Source organism: Pelodiscus sinensis, chromosome 28 (genome assembly GCF_052426305.1).
Source record: "Pelodiscus sinensis isolate ZL-2025 chromosome 28, ASM5242630v1, whole genome shotgun sequence".
Lineage (NCBI taxonomy): Eukaryota > Metazoa > Chordata > Testudines > Trionychidae > Pelodiscus > Pelodiscus sinensis.
The window spans coordinates 18828618-18847851 of record NC_143079.1 but is presented as its reverse complement, the minus strand read 5'-3'; the positions used below and the strand labels follow the sequence as shown (position 1 = coordinate 18847851).

General features: G+C 54.4%; 1 protein-coding gene and 1 non-coding gene across 2 annotated transcripts; one reads left to right on the top strand and one right to left on the bottom strand.

Moving 5' to 3' along the window:
• Positions 1 to 6337: 6337 nt before the first annotated feature.
• Positions 6338 to 15280, top strand: LOC102462544 (zinc finger protein 777-like). Its single transcript, XM_089773784.1, has 5 exons — positions 6338 to 7754; positions 10499 to 10692; positions 10879 to 10962; positions 11920 to 12033; positions 12322 to 15280. Exons 1-5 carry the CDS (start codon positions 7603 to 7605, stop codon positions 12432 to 12434), a joined length of 657 nt encoding a protein of 218 aa, XP_089629910.1. The 5' UTR covers positions 6338 to 7602; the 3' UTR covers positions 12435 to 15280.
• Positions 15281 to 18222: 2942 nt separating this feature from the next.
• TRNAR-UCG (transfer RNA arginine (anticodon UCG)) lies at positions 18223 to 18295 on the bottom strand. The gene has a single exon. It is a non-coding gene; the product is annotated as a tRNA-Arg (tRNA).
• Positions 18296 to 19234: the final 939 nt, after the last annotated feature.

The following is a 19234-nucleotide window of genomic DNA, read 5'->3' as shown; positions in this document are numbered from 1 at the left end:
ATGCCGACTCAGGGGCTTCCCCACGGGCTGCACAGGGGCTGGCAGGGAGCCTGTGGAGCCGCAAAGTGGATGTTGGACAGCCTGGGCCAGTGGCGCTGCCTGGCATCTCCAGGAGACTGTTGGGCCAGGGGCTTCCGGTCCCAAACTGGACACCTGCCTCCCTCTTCCCTCTCCCCCTCGCCCTGCCCCCATACCCTCACAGCTCCCCTCTCCCACCCTTCCTAACTTCTGCCCTGTCTCAGTACCCCACCAGACAGGCATAGGAGTGGACGAGGATCTCACACCCCAGGGATTCATGAGCCCATCCAGCACTGTGACAGGGCTCCCCATGACGGTCAGTGTGCATTGCACAACTGCTCACCATAGACATGTGACCCTACCCAACCTGGTGCCAGCTCATGCCCACACCCCAGACCTCCTGGGCACTAGCAAATGCCGCACCAGCAGCCAGCTGGCTCCCTGGGGTCTGTGTGTGATTAAAACAGGCATTGGACTGGCAGAGACGGGGGCAGGGGCTGGACTCTGGGAAATGCTGGGGGTTGCTGCAGGTGCTGACCCCCTGGGACTGGCTGTGCCTGTGGTGCTGGGTGATGGTTCAGTGTTGCTCAGGGGCTGGACAAGGGTTTGTTGTGACTCCAGGAGCAGCCCAAGACCAGGAAAGGAGCAGAGCCAAGTGTGAGACCCTGGTGTGTCCGGGGGGGGGGGGGGGGGGGAGAGGGGCATCTCTTGCCTGGCACAGGAAGCTCGAGACACCAGACAAGCCACTGTGGAGCACTGTGGGCAAAAGACTCTGTTGGCTGCTCCCCTCCTCCTTGTGCCCTTGAAGAGGAGCCAGGCCCCAAACCCTCTTATCAGTGTGAGCTCTGAGGGAGGGAAGGACGAGCCAGCAGTAGGAAGAACTTTCTCTCTGCCAGGCTTAGATGCTGGGGGTGGGGCAGGGAGGGAGAGGGATGATGGTGGGGGGAGGGTTAAGCACAAACTGAGGAATCTGCAGCTGGTGGGCTGGTGCTATAGGACACAGGGAGCTGGCTCTCCAGAGCCTCTATTCCCTTGGGCCAGGCAGGAGAGCACCGTGTGCGTGTGTCTCGCTGCTACGTTCACTGTGAGTAACTCTCCTTCCCTTCTCTGGGCCAGTAAATCATTCATGATGGTGCCATAGGACTGGCTGCAGGTGCTGGGTTTGCTTTCAGCCAGGAGGTGCCAGTGACTTGGGGCAAACGCTCCTTTGGGATGGGCAGAAACCAGAGTGTTGTGGGGCTTGGGGAGGGAGCAGGTGTCTGTCACTCAGGCTGTCCTGTGGGGGAGGGTTCCTTCGAATTGGTTCCATTTATTGGTGGAAGAAATGTCATTCTGTGCACCAAGGCAGGTGCAGATGTGCACCACACATAGAAACAGGCTGCCGCCTGGGGGGCGGGGGCGGGCTGGTTCTGCTAATCACCTGGGCGGTGCCTGAATTTGTCCTGGGTGGCTGCCCAAGCACTCAGCTTACAGGGAACACTGGTGGGGGGGGCCCATGAGCAGCCCCAGCCTATGTCCCCACCCCCATCCAGGGCAGGTGGAGAGTCTGAGGCTCCCCACAACTGCCCTTGTGGTTCTTACCCCATTCATGTCACAGTAAGAACTGTCTGGGCAGTGGGGGATCCATGGACCCTCCATCTGCCCTGGGCAGGGGTACTAGGGCTGGCCCATCAGCCAGCGGCAGCTTTCGAGTCCCCGATCCCCAGGTGGATGGGTCTGTGATGGCCCCAGCTGCACTGGCACCCCAGGGCTTCTCCTCCTTGGGCAAGGTCCATATTCTGGCCAGGGTGGGGGGCAGAGCCCGGGGGAATGGGGAAGAGTAGGGGGCAACTGATGAGAAAAGAGGCCAGACCAAATCTGCCCACTTTCAACAGTGGGAGGGGCCCTTGGCCTCCTGTTCTGGTGCCCCCTGTGACGGACCGGGCCGTGTCTGGGCACAGCTGAGGGCATCCGCTCAGGGCGAATTGCTTGAATCCGAGGCTCCTTACAGCCCCCGACTGGTGACCTCTCCACACAGGCCACAAACCAGTCCCTCTGAGCGCTTCAGCAACCTGCCTGAAGCCTCCCGAGCAAAACCCCTCCGACACCCCAGCAATATCCGTGCCCCAGATGGCCCTGGGCCTCATACACAGGTGGGGGGTCCTAGCACCCAATCCCACCTACCCCGAACAAGTTCTGTCCGGTTCCAAGAAACCAGCCACAGATCCCTGGTCAATTTACCCTCTGGACCTTACCCACAAATCACTCTGGGCCAATCCTTTAGAATCTATATCTAAAGGTTTATTATTACAGGAAAGAAAAGCATGAGAGTAAGGTTATTAAAGTACAGTACGTTACATGCACTGAATCTCCCAGTTCTCGATGCAGGCTCTAGCAGAGATGTTGCAGCTGCTGGTTTAAAAGTTCTTAAAAGTTCTTATTGCACATCCTAAGGTCAGGATGGGTTCACAGGTCTTCCGGGCTCTTCAATCCCTGCAGTGCTGCCTCTGGGATGAAGTGCTGAGCTGAGAACAAAATGGCATCGACCGCATGGCCTCTTTATACCTCCTTCCTGGCCTCTTCTTGTATGCAGCAAGTCACCTGGTCAGAGGCCAATCTCTGTGTTCCCTGCTGGCTGCCCTCTGTCAAACCCCATTCTTTGGGTGTGTCCATAGCCCATTGAGAGCCATTGTCCCACAGGGCTTCGCTACACAGCCTGTCCATAGCAATGCTTAACCACATCCAGAGAAATATTCAGCTTCCACACAGATTACAGATTCCTACCTACACACACAGACATTATATATTCACATAAATAGCGTACATAAGATCAACAAACAATAAGCTCCCATTCAATACCCCACATGGCTCCCTTTTATACGAATTTCTGGGGCCAACACCCCCACGTAGGGGTGCAGCATCGATCTGGCTGCTTCCCTCCAATTCAGTAATGTGACATCCCCCGAGGGGGATGGGCAAAGGTAGAGGTTGCTCATTGTGACAGGTGTATCCTGTATATGCATGGCAATATTGCACTCCTGCTCTAGGGGCTCGTGACAGGCGGGGGAGGGGCGGTGCAAGGGAGGGGCAGCAGCACATGAGGCTGGGAATGTCCCAGACACCAGCACCTCCCAGTCCTGGAGCAAAGGCTGGAGATAGGCCGGAGGGGAAACTGACACACACACACCCCCTCCCAGCCTGTACCCCTGGGCCAGTCAGTGGGGAGAGGGGCCCCACTGGGGTGGGTATGTCCCTGCTCCCAGGGATTGAAGGGTGTGGTGACCAGCGGAATCAGCCAAGGTCGGGGGGGGCAGATGTGATACCAGCCCCCAGCAGCAACCGCTGCAGCAGAGGGTCGGGGGGGCGAGGAACTGAGGGGGTGCGGTTCCTACAGCCTGGGAGCGGGTTAATCCGACTCCACAAGAACTCGGGAGCTGGAGCCATCGCCCTGGCAGCTGCATGGCCCGTTGGGACCCAGGGGGTGTCGGGCGGAGCAGCCCCACTCCTGCAGCCTGGCCTCAGGTGGGGACGTGCAGGCGCCCTCGCTCCTCGCAGACCCTGCGCCTCCCCCCCCGCCCTGGAGAAGGGGAGCCGGCGGGGTGCGTGTGAAGGGGGCGGGGCTGTGGATGCCAGGGGGAGGGTCTGTGGCCTTTGGGGCGCTGGAGGGCGCGGGGGATTGGGGTGTGGGGAAGCAGACTGAGCAGCCGAGCCCGGAGTGTGTCTGCAGGGATGGAGCCGGGGGAACTGGGGTGTGAAATGGACCCAGCCCTCCCCCCGCTGGGTGCGGCCCCTGCAAACACCCCCCATGCGAGGGTCTGGTCCGGCGGCTGCCGGTGAGATCGGGCCCCCGACTCTCTAGCCCCGCCCCCATCTCGGCTCTGTAACAATGGGGGGGGTCCTCACTGCCAGGCTGGGGAGGCAGCGTCACGTGCCGCGGGATGGGGCTCGGGGGCGGGGCCGGCGCGCGTTGCTATTCGCCTCCCGCGCTAGGACTTGCGGCGTCTCCCCCGCCAACCCACATGTGACGGTGCGGACACATGACCAGCCCCCGCCTCTTTGCCAGTCGGTCTGGTCTGAGGGGCGGGGCTGGTGCTGCAGGGACTCGTGTGGGCCCCACGTGGCTGCGGGTAGGAGGCTGTTGCGGGTTTGCGCCTCCCCCTTGGCGCTTGTGCGTTTCGGGGGGGACGGTGACACAGCGGGGACCCCACACCCGTGGAGCTGCTCCTGTCCCCTCTGGCGCCCGCCCCCTGCCACCTCCCATGGAAACACCCGCACCTCGGGCTGCTCCTGTGCGGGTCAGCAGGGCGGGGGCAGCGGGAGAGTGAGCCCCCCCCATGAATCCCACATCAGCAGGTGATTGGCAGGGGGGGCGGTAGAGTCTGTTGCCTGTTGCACCCAGACAGACTCACCGAGCTGAGGGACGGGCAGCCCGCGGGGGCCTCCTAATGATTGTCTGCAGCCCCAGCCCTTTGCATGGGCCCCCTCGGGCCCCTTCGGGTCCTCTCCAGGGACAGCATTGGAGCTGTGGCCTGGAGACAGAATGTGACCAACTGGGCAAGGCATGTGGAAGAGCCCCCTCCGCTCCAGAGCTTGTCCGTCTCTGAACAGAACTTAATAAAAGGTCTTGCCTTAAAAAACCGGGTTGAGTAGCCCTGCATCTACTGCTCCATTCGCTGAGCAATAGTAATTTAACCTCTCCAGAAAGGGTTAAAGCCCCTCTGACATGTCTCCAATGGCCCCTCTCCCCTGCCAGGCTGCAACACCCATGTCTGTCCCCAGCTCAGCCCCCGGCCTGCAGAGCCAGGGACAGGACGCAGGGAAACATTTTAGCTGCAGCCTCCTGCAAACCCGCGTGACCCAGCTTGGCTCTAGGGCCCGGAGAATCCCTGTTCGGTGTCCGTGTTTGCTTAAAGCTGCCTGGCTCACACTGTAAAGCAGGAGCAGAGAACCTACGGCTCAGGACTTGCCTGGATGTGGCCCCTGAAGCTTCAGGAACCCCCCAATATTGGGGAGCCTGCACCGGCTTCCTAGCCACCCCTCCCCACTTTCCTCCCTCCCACCACTCCAGCTGGCGTGTGGGCCACATCAGTGAGGGGTTTTTCTTGCTTCTCACTTAGTGCCTGTGTGTGGCCCCTGACCCAAAAAAGCCCCCTCCCCCCCAGTTTGTTTGTGGAGGGAAGATGATGCATGAAATTGCAGGGAAGAGAGAGAAAGTCTGTGAGGGGCCAAACTGACCATGTGGGTGGGGAGATCCCACAAGTGGCTGCAGGGCCAAAAGAGGTGTAACTGGACCCAAACCCTCTTATCAGTGTGAGCTCTGGGGAGGGAAGGACGAGCCAGGGTGGAAAGAACTTTCTCTCCCAGGCTTAGACAGGGGGAGGGGGATGGCAGTGGGGGGAGGGTTAGGCACAAAGGGTATGTCTACACTACCCTCCTAGTTCGAACTAGGAGGGTAATGTAGGCATACCACACTTGCAAATGAAGCCCGGGATTTGAATTTCCCGGGCTTCATTTGCATAAGCGGGGAGCCGCCATTTTTAAAACCCCGCTGGTTCGAACCCCGTGCAGCGCGGCTACACGGGGCACGAACTAGGTAGTTCGAACTAGGCTTCCTGGTTCGAACTACCGTTACTCCTCATTTCACGAGGAGTAACGGTAGTTCGAACAAGGAAGCCTAGTTCGAACTACCTAGTTCATGCCCCGTGTAGCCGTGCTGCATGGGGTTCGAACCAGCGGGGTTTTAAAAATGGCGGCTCCCCGCTTATGCAAATGAAGCCCGGGAAATTCAAATCCTGGGCTTCATTTGCAAGTGCGGTATGCCTACATTACCCCACTAGTTCGAACTAGCGGGGTAGTGTAGACATACCCAAACTGAGGAATGTGCAGTGCCCTGGCGCAGGCTAGGGCTACAGGGCACAGCGAGGCGCCTCCATTCCCTTGGGCCAGGCAGGAGAGCTCCGGGTGTGTGTGTGGCTGCTGCATTTGCCCTGTGAGTAACTCTCCTTCCCTTCTCTGGGCTAGTAAATCGCTGGTGACGGTGCCATAGGACTAGCTGCAGGCGCCGGGTTTGCTTTCAGCCGGGAGGTGCCAGTGACTTGGGGCAAACGCTCCTTTGGGATGGGCAGAAACCAGAGTGTCGGGGGCTTGGGGACGGAGCAGGTGTCTGTCACTGAGGCTGTCCTGACAGGGTTTGGGGCAGGGGAGCTGGTGCCATGGCCCATGGGGGGGGGAAGATGCAGCGCGAGGAGCTGGGGACGCCAGGCGAAGCAACCAGGGACTTGCCGGGAAGAGGGGTGGGGGGTGAAGGGGCGGGGCTGTGGAGCGGGTGGGGGAATGTTTCTGAGCTGGGGGAGCAGTGAAGCCCCTGGCTCCTCCGCGCGGGTAACAAGGGGGAGTTTGGGGGCGGGGACCGGGGTTGGGAGGTTCGGGGGCGGAGCCCCCCCCGCGCGTGACGGAGGTGACATGTGACCAGCCCCTCCGTTCCCCTTGGGGCAGGGCTGTAGCGCCGCGGCCAGTCGGGGTGGGGGCTGCAGGGACCAGCGCAGGCCCCACGTGACTGCGCAGGGGGCGGGGGAGGCTGTTGCGGGTTCGCGCGAGCGGGGTGCTGGGAAGTGACACGCCTCCCCCGCCCCGGGTTATGAGAAATGCCCCGGCCCGGCCCCAGCCCAGCAGGAAACGCCCCTGCCCCCCTGTTGCTGCGCGTCAGGCAAATGCCCCCCCCCCCGCCTACCCGCTCGGGACTGGGGCGTGGCCAGGAAACTCCTGGTCTGAGCTAAGCCCTGGCGCTGGACTGCCAGCAGAGTCACTGTCCTTCTGCGCATGCGCGATCTCACAGGGCCCCTCCATTCCATATGGCCGTGGCCGGGTTTTCGTGCTTTCCCGCCCGTCACTCCCCGCCGCGCGCCCTCAGCAGTGTCTGACTCCATTGCCGCCACTGCGCATGTGCCGCACGCCCTCAGCCAGTTCTTGCTGCTGTTACTCGCCGCGCTGCTTCGGGGGAGCAGGGAGCAGAGCGAGGTGGGTGGGGCCGGGTAGTTAATGCTGGGGGCAGGACCCTGGGGGCGGGGCTCTGCGTGGCCAGGGGGCGGGGATGTTTGTTTGTTTATTTCCCTCCGCGGCGCCTCATTGGCTGCCGGGCGCTCCCGCTGCTCCCGGCAGTTAGCCCCGCGCTGCACATGCGCGAGTTTCGTGGGCGGGCCAGACGGCTGCCGGAGGCCCCGCCCCTCGCTCCTGACCCGCCTCCTTCCCCCCCCACATGTCTGTGGAGCAGCTGCTGCTGGGTGCGCCCCTGCGAAGCGGGGGGGGGGGTTGTGGGGCACGGCCTTAGTGGGGAGGGTTTGTGGGAGGGGCTCACACAGGCTGAGGGGAGGCTGGGCTGGGCTGGCCAGGCCGGGAGGGGGGGTGCAGCTCTCTTGTGGGAGTTGGGGGAGGGGCACAGCTAGGCTGGGGGAGGGGCTGTGACCCACCTTCCTGTGCTGCCTGTGGGGGGCTGCTCTGGCGGGGCAGGGGCCTCAGGCCGCTCGCTGCTGCCCCCTCTGTGGTTGAAGTTGCACATTTAGCGCAGGGCCCGTCCGCCCGTCCGTGTCTGGCTGTTAGTGCTTCCGGATGCTCACGCTCGACACAAGCCGAGAGGCCGAAGATTGTGGCCGAGTTTCAGCAGCTGCGGCAGTTCCTGGAGGAACAAGAACGACTCCTGCTGGCCCGGCTGGAGAAGCTGGGAGGGGAAGTGTCAGAAGCCAGCGAGTGAATTCCTGTAGGTGAGACTGAGGGAGAAACATCCCAGCTCCCCACACAGGGAAGGGAGCCTACTGAATCACAAGCGTTGGGATCCAGCTGTCAGATCTGGGTGTAACTCGGTGTGTGCATTGCTGCCATGGGCTGTGTTGCCCCTGCTCTCAGGCTGGGGAAATTCAAGGAATTCTAACTCCAGGCCTGTTAGAGCTGAGACTTCCTAGCCAAATCTTATCATCTGTAAATGAAATAGAATCACATGGAATTGTTTCTGTCCAGGTGTGAGACGGGGCAGTTCCAGCTGACAGAGGAGATTTCCCTTGAACTGGAAGAACAAGTCAATGCTTTTTCCTGGAAAACAATTGCGCTGTCGGAGACTCTGAGGGTATGTCTACACTACCCCCCCTAGTTCGAACTAGTGGAGTAATGTAGTCATTCGGAGTTGCAAATGAAGCCCGGGATTTGAATTTCCCGGGCTTAATTTGCATAAAGCCGGCCGGCGCCATTTTTAAATGCCGGCTAGTTCGGACTCCGTGCCACGCGGCACGGACAAGCTAGTTCGGATTAGGCTTCCTAATCCAAACTAGCTGTACGCCTCTAGTTCGAACTAGGGGGGTAGTGTAGACATACCCTGAGGGAATTCAAAGGTACCTAGAAGGGATGGAGTAGGGGAAAGTTGTTTAAGTATTAGAAACTATTGAATCTGGCCTCTGAAGCCAACCATCCCCTGCCTCAATTCCCCCATAGAGAATGACGGCCCCATCATGCTGCTCTCCTTAGAGGCACTGAGCAAACAGAGTCAACTGCTTGCAAATAGAGCCAGGGGTTTGCAAATTCTGAGCCTCCTGTTGGTGTCAAGGAATCAAAATAGGTAAAGTTAATGTCATGGCAGCGTCTTCGCACACAGCTCTAAATCTCACTCACTGATCAGTGAGGAGTCCCAGGGGCACTGCATGGGGACCTGTGAACACTTGGAGAAACACTGGTCTATGGGTTTGTGATGCTAAAGGGGTGAAGTTAAAGCACATAACGGACGGCACCTTCAGGCTCAGTTTTCACTACTCAGTTTCAATCTGGGGTTGGTTTCAAACAATAAATAGGCTGAAAGGCTGAGAGCTGACTGGCTTCCATGGTATCAGTGTGTTCATGGCGAGAAATTGCCGGATACGCAAGGGCTCTTCGGTCTAGTGCAGCCCTGAGCAAAATACAGCCCATGGGCCGGATCCAGGTCACCAGGCCATCTGATCCGGCCCACTGATGCTTGGAGAGCAATGGGCTACTTCTGTACTTGCCACTTCCCACCTGCAAGCCACTCAGAAAGTGAGAGTGACCTGGAGGTTAAGGGGAAAGGCTTCAGGCACTGCTTCCACCTCCAGGACAATCTCATTGGCTGGTTTCTGGCCAGAAAGGAAGCACCGTGCCCTCTCCCCTCCAGCTCATAGGTATTCTCACACACATGGCCCCGCAGCTTGTGCAAGGGTTGGACAGGCTCCTTACCTGCCTCGGAGAGGTGCTTGGCTGCTGGCCGGGAGTCACTCAGGTAAGTCTCCTGGCCAAAGCTTGCCTCTGGCACCCCAACCTCTCCCTTCCCCTCCTAATTCTCTGCCCCCCACTCCTGCCTCCCGCTCCACATATCCACACTCTCTCTTCCTGCATCCACGTATGCAAGAATCTCTTCATGGTCAGAAACCCTCACCCTTATTTGTCCACTCAGCCACTTTTCTAAATTAACTTTACTTTAAATATTTCATGAGTAGTTGGCTAATCCAGTGCCCCAGATCACACCTGCTTCCTTCACCCAAACTCCTTCCCAGACCCCTTTTTCCCTCCTGCATTCCAAAGCCTCTCTCAAAGCTCCCTTCTTCTCCCAGTGTCCATCTCATACGCTGTATTTCCTGGTTAATGTCTTGGAAGAGTGCAGCTCTCAACCACTTTCCAAAATCTTGGAGTCTCTCCCCTCCCCCCCCCCATCAAATGAATTGCCCACCCCTGGTCTAGTGGATACAGTTCAGTGAGAGTTAATAACTGAAAGCTGCAGCTGGACAATTTCAGGCTAGAGAGGAGGCACAAATGTTTGATGGGTAAGAGAATTAGCTGCTGAAACAAATGAGCAAAGAACTGATGGATTCTCCATCTCTTGATGTCTTCATATCAACACTGGACGACTTTCTAGAAAATATGCTGTGGGGAAACAGAACTTTGTGCCTAAGTAGCTCGGATAGGTGTAATGGCTTATGCCACAGAGGGGACAGACTGCATGGCTAAGGATATTTTGTGATGCCATGAATCCATTAATTTTAAGGTCTTATCCTGAAAACATTCAGCACACGTGTTTAATAATATGTATATGAATACTCATATTAACTTCACTTCCTCTCTGTTATGGAAGTCTGTGTCAGAGGAGAGAACCAAAGTTTGGGCTGCAAATCAATGCATGAAGACTAAGGATTATAAATATTGCAGCCCAAATTAAATTAAACCTATGTCCATGTTCAGGCAGATGAATATGTGGCTTGTTAGCAGAAACAACTGGATGCTGAAAACTGAATCCCATTGTTGCAGGCAAACTAATGTAACTCAAGCCAGGTATTGAGAGAAATAAATACGGCCTTTGGATCTAACTTGTGTGTGGTGTTTATGGAATATCTAGACTCAGCGTAGAGTCCAGCATGTTTTTCACCAAGGACAGAGTCTGGGCAGAATTGGGGTGTGGAAAGGATTAAAGCTCTTTTTGAAATGTCTCCAATTCCCCTTCTCCTTCTGACTGCAGAACACCCATGTCTGACTCCAGCTCAGCGCCTGGCCTGCAGAGCCAGGGACAGAAAATGGCTGTGGCGAAGCCAGTGAGCTTCGAGGAGGTGGCTGTGTATTTCTCTGAAGAGGAATGGGCTCTACTGGACCTGGGCCAGAGAGCCCTCTACAGGGATGTGATGCAGGAGAATTACGAGGCTGTGTGCTGGCTGGGTGAGGATTCCTGTCCCCTTGTGTAACAGAAGCTGGGTGGGCTCTGGAGCAGCTGGGTTGGGTTTGGTTCGGTTCAGGGTCCCTCATTGCCCGAACCCCCAATATCAGCAGTATGTGCCCCAGTAATCCTGGCTCCTGTGTGAGAGGAGGTTCAGTGACATAATACTGGTGCTTCTCTTCCCACAGCCAAGGTCTCGTGGTTCCCACCTTCTTGCCCATGTTGTGCCTTGGCCGGAGGCATCAGTGGAAGGGCCCAGGCAGGAACAACAGGTACCTGAGTAGTGGAGCAGGGTGCAGCTTTTCTTAGCATCTGCAGAGTCCCCTTGTGCTATTGTGCTGAGCCCCTGGAAGGAAGGCACCAACTCAGAGTCCTTCCCTGCTTCTGGTAGATTCTGTGCAAGCCAGAGGGGCACCAAACGGCAGGCCCGACTGGCCACAAGAGGAGGGCTGCTGCTGCTGGCAGAGTAGATCTAAGGCTGCAGAAGGAGAGCTGAGCTGCAGGAGCATCTAAGAGCAGCAGAGAAGCAGCACAGCCACCTTGGCTGGCCACAGGAACATCCCGGCACTGCCCTGGCTGTCTGCTGGACTGACTGCTGTTCTGCGCAGCTCACAGGGCACACCCAGGCACAGTCAGTCAGTATCAGGAGTGTGGAGCATAGGCAGGGCCTGAAGTGGCCAGACAAGGATTCATTTTCCTTATCAAACAACTTCCCTTGCCTCCTTCTGGCTCAAGTAGAGTACCTGAGCCCAAGAGCAGGGCAAGTCCAGCCCCCAGCCAAGAGCTTTGTGGGCAGAGCCCATACGGCTCTAGAGCTCTGCTAGGTCCTTTCTCTCCCAGCCCTAGTGACCTCACATGTGGCAGCTCAAATATGAGTCCTGGCTAGGGGTGTCTGTCAATCCTGAGCATCCTAGAGCTCTCCCCTTATGAGCAGTGTGTTCCTGTCCTGCCCAAGTATGGAACAGGCCCTAAGGGAGACTGAGTTGTATCCTGGAGAGTGAAGCAGAGCGCTCAGTTCCCCATGAGAGTCAGCTGGGCTATTCCCAACATGTTAGTGGGAGGAGGGGAGAATTAGTATGTCCTGGTATCTTGTACCAGCCAGAGACCAGTCTCTGGAAGGCTGAGAAGAAGCCTTTCTGGGTAGGAAACTCAGATCCTGGCTTTGGAAGCAACAATGGCACAGACCTTAATCAAAAAGATCAGCACTTGGTTAATTTCTCTCCCAATAGGATTTCCAGTCCCCAAAGCTCATGTGCTCTCCTGGATGGAGCAAAGGGAAGAGCTGCAGATCGTGGATCTCCAAGGCTCTGAGGAAGGGAAGATCATCAGTGACACACACACAGGTGAGATCAGCTAAACTGACTCAAACCAATTTCTGTGTTCTCATAGCAGGTGTTGGTTGTGTGTTTTCATCAAGTCTGACTGGCCTTTCAGCCTGTCTTTAACTCTAGTCTGAGAGTGCTGTGTGGGGAAAGACTGATGGGGGAGCAGGGTGAACTCAGCTCATGATTATTGTATCTTTCCAGTCATTCTTTGGGTGTCCTCCCCCCCATTTTCTGTTCACCATTCAGAATTTTTCTTTCAGCTCAGCACAGAGAATGACTCCTGTGTGGTTTCTCTTTCTATCCCAGCAGGTGATGAGATGCTGAATGAGAACAGTGAGAGGAGTCTTCAGGAGGAAGGACCTGAGCGAATGGCTCCATGTGGGATGTTAGTGGGAAGATCTGAAGGGCATGTTTCTTAGAGTCCTGAGCAAGGAGAGACTTGTGACAGACAGTGTAGCCTACAAAGGCAGCAGGGAAATCATCCTGGAACAGGACAGGATAAATCCAGTGACAGGAGCAGAAGGTTGAAAACAAATACAGAAACTGTTCAAACAAAAATTCCCCATCAACATTCACCTTGTTCTTGCTGTGACTGTGCAGCTCTTATTAAACGTGAAAGAGCCCAAACAGGAGAGAAACCCTTCAGCTGCTCTGACTGTGGGAAAAGCTTCAGTCGGAGGTCAAACCTTGTTAGCCATAGGAGAACCCACACAGGAGAGAAACCCTTCAGCTGCTCTGACTGTGGGAAAAGCTTCAGTCGGCGGTCACAGCTTGTTATCCATAGGAGAGCCCACACAGGAGAGAACCCCTTCAGCTGCTCTGACTGTGGGAAAAGCTTCAGTCAGAGGTCACACCTTGTTATACATAGGAGAGCCCACACAGGAGAGAATCCCTTCAGCTGCTCTGACTGTGGGAAAAGCTTCAGTCAGAGGTCACACCTTGTTATCCATAGGAGAGCCCACACAGGGGAGAAACCCTTCATCTGCTCTGACTGTGGGAAATGCTTCAGTTACAGGTCATACTTTATTAGCCATAGGAGAGCCCACACAGGAGAGAGACCCTTCAGCTGCTCTGACTGTGGGAAAAGCTTCAGTCAGAGGTCGCACCTTGTTAGTCATAGGAGAACCCACACAGGAGAGAAACCCTTCAGCTGCTCTGACTGTGGGAAAAGCTTCAGTCAGAGGTCACACCTTGTTATCCATAAGAGAACCCACACAGGAGAGAAACCCTTCAGTTGCTCTGACTGTGGGAAATGCTTCAGTGACAGGTCATACATTGTGAGCCATAGGAGAGCTCACACAGGAGAGAAACCCTTCAGCTGCTCTGACTGTGGGAAAAGCTTCAGTCAGAGGTCACACCTTGTTAATCATAGGAGAGCCCACACAGGAGAGAAACCCTTCAGCTGCTCTGACTGTGGGAAAAGCTTCAGTCAGAGGTCACAACTTGTTATCCATAAGAGAACCCACACAGGGGAGAAACCCTTCAGCTGCTCTGACTATGGGAAAAGCTTCAGTCAGAGGTCACACCTTGTTAGACATAGGAGAACCCACACAGGGTAAAAACCTTTCAGCTGCTCTCACTGTGGGAAGAGCTTCAGTCAGAGGTTGCGCCTGGTTAAACATAGGAAAACCCGCATGCAAGAAAACATTCAACTGTAGGAAACATTCAACTGTTCTGACTGCAGTCAGAGGTCACAGTTTGTTATCCATAAGAGAACTCTCACAAGAGTGAAATCCTTCAACTGCCCTGACTTTGGGAAATGTTATTGTGAGATTTCAAGCCTTGAAGCCACACATATGAGAAACCCTATAGTGGTGGTGAGCAAAATTTTCTCTGTTGGCACAATCTAGCCTGCCTAAGGCTTTGATTCTGTCCACAAGGTAATACCAGGCCCCACCTCCAAATGAGCATGTGCTGAGCGGGAAGGAGCTTAGCCCCACTCCCTCTTCATGTTGTGTAGCTTCTAGAGAGGAGGCAGCACTAGGCTGAGTCTTTGCCACACAACCTGAGGCTGGCATTAGAGGCACTGCTTCCACTGCACTTCTGGCCTCCAGGGCTACATGGCCATGTTAGGGGTGCCTCTGGATGGCTGCAGCAGTAGCATCTCTGGCCCTGGACTGAATGGGTGCAGCAGTGATGCCTCTGGTGTCCGGGGCTGGTCCTGGTCTGTGTGGTTGCTGCTGCAACAGCAGAGCCTCCCTCCGACGTGACCAGGACAGTGTGGCTGAAGATGTTGCTGCAAGGGGCCCAAAGCCAGGTAATATTTGCTTTCCCTCCCAATCTCCTCAATTCCATTTCCCCTGGGAGCGAGCACCCCCAGCTTGCACTGACACCCTCCTTTTTTCTTGCACCCTCTCTCCTGGCCCCACACTGCACCCTCCCCCTGGCCAGATAGCTGCCTGCTTCTGCATCCCAGATCCTTTCTCCAGACCCCAACCCTTTTTTGAGCCCCCTGTTACATTATTGGATTTTAAGGTGAGCATACAGATCACTTGCTGTGATCATGGGGAACTGTTTGCCTCAAATTTGGTACAAAGTGGGCCATGTGAGGTATCAAATGAAAGCTGAGATTGTGTTGATTCTATGTATGGTATTCATGTCCTCTTTTGGAGTTTGTATGGGAAGTTATGACTATGGGCTCTGTTGATGCTATGTATGGACTGCCTGTCATGGGGAAAGAATGTCCAATGAGTGACTATGCTAATCAGTACGAATCCAAGGACAATGGCTCTCCGGGTGGCCAATACACAGCTGAGGAATGCATGTGGTAAGCTGCAAAGCAGCCAGGTTACAATGGCTGCTGGCATATGAAACAGGTCACTTGACCATGTGACTAGGTCCAGCTTGGGAGACACCGGGAATGAATATCAAACACCATGAGGGGGGCTCCATCTTGTCTTCAGTCTCGCTACTTATCCCAGATGAAGCCTTGCTAAGGACAGAGACAAGGGGAATGAGTGCTGACCCATCCTGGTATATGATGTACTCCAAAGACTTTTATGCTAGCAGTTTGTAACATCTCCACTAAGATCCTGCATCAAGAATTTGCCGATTGATGTATATAATGTATTCTCCTTAACAACCTTACTCTCAACCTTTTCTTTCTTTTATTAATAAACCTTTAGATTCTAAAGGATTGGTCCGTTGTGATCTTGTGGGTAAGATCTAAAGTATAAATTGACCAGAGATTGATCACTGGTTCTTTGGAACTGGGTGGATCTGTTCTGGGTTGGAGAGATTGGGCTCTATAACCCTTCACCTTTGTGTAAGACCAGGGCTGATTGCAGCACAGGAAGAGCTGGGGTATCTGAGAGGTTTTACTTATGAAGCTTCCTGTGGGTGGACTGGCAGATAAAGTGCTTTGTATGACTGGTTTGTGGCCTATTTTGGAAAGGTCTCCAGTCAAGGGCTGTAAGCAGTCCTGGTTTTGAGCAATTTGACCTGAGTGGATTCCCTCAGCAGTGCCCAGACCCAGCCCAGCCCTCTCCAAACCTGTAGGCTATGTCTACACTGGCATGATTTTTCGGAAATGCTTTTAACGGAAAACTTTTCCGTTAAAAGCATTTTCGGAAAAGAGCATCTAGATTGGCAGGATGCTTTTCTGCATAAGCACTTTTTGCGGAAAAGTGTCCGTGGGGGATCTAGACGCGCTTTTCCGTAAAAAAGCCCCGATTGCCATTTTTGCGATCGGGGCTTTTTTGCGGAAAACAAATCTCTGCTGTCTACACTGGCCCTTTTGCGCAAAAGTTTTTTGGAAAAAGACTTTTGCCCGTATGGAAGCAGCATAGTATTTCCGCAAAAGCACTGACAATCTTACATGAGATCGTCAGTGCTTTTGCGGAAACTCAAGTGGCCAGTGTAGACAGCTGGTAAGTTTTTCCGCAAAAGCAGATGATTTTGCGGAAAAACTTGCCAGTCTAGACACAGCTGCCGACTACTGTTGCTCATGGAAACTCACTGTTAATTACATAATTAGTCAAGCCATTTTGCTAGGGCTGCATCTGGGGAGTTGAATTTAAATTACTGAAGAGATTAAACCTTTTAACTTTCTCATGTTAGTTAATCAAACTTTATTGTATATTATGTAAAATATTTATGTCCAATAAATACCATAAAAAATCAATGTTTTTACTTATTGTAGGGGTAGAGAACCTTTTTTGTATTGGGGGCCACTCACCCACAGAAAAATCAGTTGGAGAACACTCAAAGATGTGGCCCCCGACTGAGACACCTCACACTTCTGGCATTCACAGGGTGAGGGGAAGAGACAGGGAGGACTGAAGTTCAGGGCTTCCCATAGGCCAGATTTACTTTCCTGGGGTTCCAGAGTTAGTGGACTTTTTTTTAACCTGGTGAGCACTAACTTAACCAAAACAAACATTAGATTACACATTCAACAGGTGGTCAGAGGAGAAGTGATTTGATAGGTCTAGCAGTGGAAACATTATGAGCACATAAGCCAATGGACTACAAGGTTACACAGGATCCCTGTCCATCACCAATTAAACATCTTATCAATAATACAGGTAATTATTCCTAACAAGCAAAATGAGCCAACATAAACAGAGGCATGTGGATGGTAACTCTTTCAGCCAGAAATATAATGCGTCTACTGCAGGGGTTATTTTCTAGGAATAAAGAAGACAGTGAAAAACAATCCTGCAGAGTTCTTTGGTACCAGCCTTATCAAAGGGACGCCCACTTGGAATGTGGTTGCCAAGGGAGCCAGGTTCATGGTAGCTACTGTCTGTGTGCTTCCCAGGCCTGGCCTAATGATTTAGGATTTGAGTTCTCATTTTTCAGCAAGATACCATGGACTGCCTCAGTTTACCCCTACAGTTCCCTCCTCTTGGGTTTAGGGTTCTTTAACCCACCAGATAAAATACAACAATTTCAGGGGTTTTAATTTACTTTGGAAGCGCTGGTAAAGCACCAGTACTATATAACTGTTATAATCTAAACTCGCCACATGATTTGGCAAAACACTACTCAAATCCATCCCCAAGATATTTTGTCACCAGTAAAGGCACTGCCCATGATTATAGATTTGACCTCTACTTCCTGGTTGAGTGCTTCAGAGTAAGGTGTTACGGCATGGTCCATGGTTTTCCCTATGGCTACGTCTAGACTGGCCCCATCTCCGGAAGAGGCATGCTAATTTCTAACTTTGGAATAGGGAAATCTGCGGGGGATTTAAATATCCCCCGCAGGATTTAAATAAACATGTCCACCGCTTTTTTTCCGGCTTGGGGAAAAGCCGGAAAAAAGCATCTAGACTGGCGCGATCCTCCAAAATAAAGCCCTTTTCCGGAGGATCTCTTATTCCTACCTGAACAAGGAACATGGAACATGGACAAACCACACTACTCGAGGGGGTGGCAAAATGGAATCTAGGAGGCCAGACTCCTTCGTGCTTCACCAGGACCATGCACGGGACGGGCAGCGCCCTAGGATCTGCATGTGCCCAGATCAGTCCCTCTCCCCACCGGCCGATTCTCTTCCCCCTGTTTTCCCCCTGGACATCCCCGCTCACCCCCACCCTCTGTCGGCCTGGTGGTTCTCCCCCGCTTCTCCTCCTGATTTCCCCTGCCAGTCCTGCTGCCCACACCAGCCCTGCTTCCTCCTGTCAGTTCCCCCCAATCTTTCCCAGCCAGCCCCACTGCTCCCTCTCCCCCCAGCCAGCCCTGCTTCCACCAGCAGAACCGGAGTAACCCAATAAACCCTGCACCACCACATCGTGTGCTGAAAAGGGGCTCATTTATTTTCAGAAAGCCGACACCATCTTTGGAATTTTTTATCCATATTCTCATTGCGGATGGTGAATGCACCAGGCTCTCTCCATTCTGACACATGGAAGTGCCTTAAACCTCACTGGCACTGGCAGCAGTGGGGATATTTAAAAGGCATTACTTTTAATTTTTATTCAGGATCTGTGCACACCCTAATCAGTCCCACTCCCTGCTGTCTCATTGTCTCTGCCCCGCCCCCCCCGCCAGGCCAGGCCAGCCCAGCTTGCCGCTTCTCTCCTGGAACCACCAGCCCTGCTTTCACAAGCCAGTAACACTCCCTGCAATATCCCCCATAGTTTAGACCTACTGAACAGCTACAGGCCTTCCAATGGGGTTATAGAAAAACCACATTGTCACATAGGACCTTTCCAGGACAGCAACATCTGGATCCATGAGCACAGACAAAGGAAGGTAAATGCAACTGTGAAGGGACTCGAACCCTCAATCTTCTGATCCGAAGTCAGATGCCTTATCCATTAGGCCACACAGTCTTGACTTGCAGAGAATTGGATTTCTTGCAATGTGTGGGTAGGGAAAAGTCTCCCTAGTCCAGTGGTCCCCAATGTTTTGGGGCTGCTCAGTGCCTGAGGGCGGGGCCGCTTACGCACCACACGTCCAGGGGTGGGGCCGCTCATGGGCCACATGCCTGGGGGCGGGGCCAAGCATGCGCCATGCGCCCGGGGCCGACCCCGGATTCTGCCACAACCCTGGAACCAGGACCAGCAGCAGCATGTGCCTCGACCCCAAGCAGGGGCTTTCCAGGTGCCGTGTGCCTGGGGCTGGCACCGGCATGTGCTGCGACCCCAGGCAGGGGCCGCCCATGCTCCTGGGGCTGGCACCTGCCGCACGCCCGGGGCCGGGGCCAGACCAGATTGCTCCACGAGCACATATAAATGGCAGTAGGCGCCATGGCACCTGCGTGTATGGCATTGGGGACCATTGCCCTAGTCCATCAGGTTTTATTATTTTCCTTGTTTGGGGGTTTAGAAATCACGTCTGAGCTGGTGAATTATTCTTATTGTGTGTAACTAAGGATTGCAGCCCAGGGATTTTTCCTGAGTCTATGTTACTTCACGGCTATCTCCCACCTAGATTATCTCCATACTGCACCTCTCTTCCCCAAAAGCTCATGCAAATGTAGCACAGATTAGCATATTGCCATGCTCATTTGCATAATTAATTGGGTCCGTTTTTATACAAGAGGCTTTTGCACAAAAAGAAGCTGTGTAGACTGGGGATCTCCCTGCCTCCTGCTTCCCCCGGCTCTAGCCTGGCCCTGGGCCTCTTTCCTGCCAGCCCCATGGGGCCAGGGAAATGCAGGGGGCCATTTCAGAGTCTGGTTGGGGGCGGCGACCTGTCCATGCCATGATGGGGGAGGGGAGAGTGTCACATGGCTTCTACTAGAGCTGGTACTTAAGTTAAAACAAAAA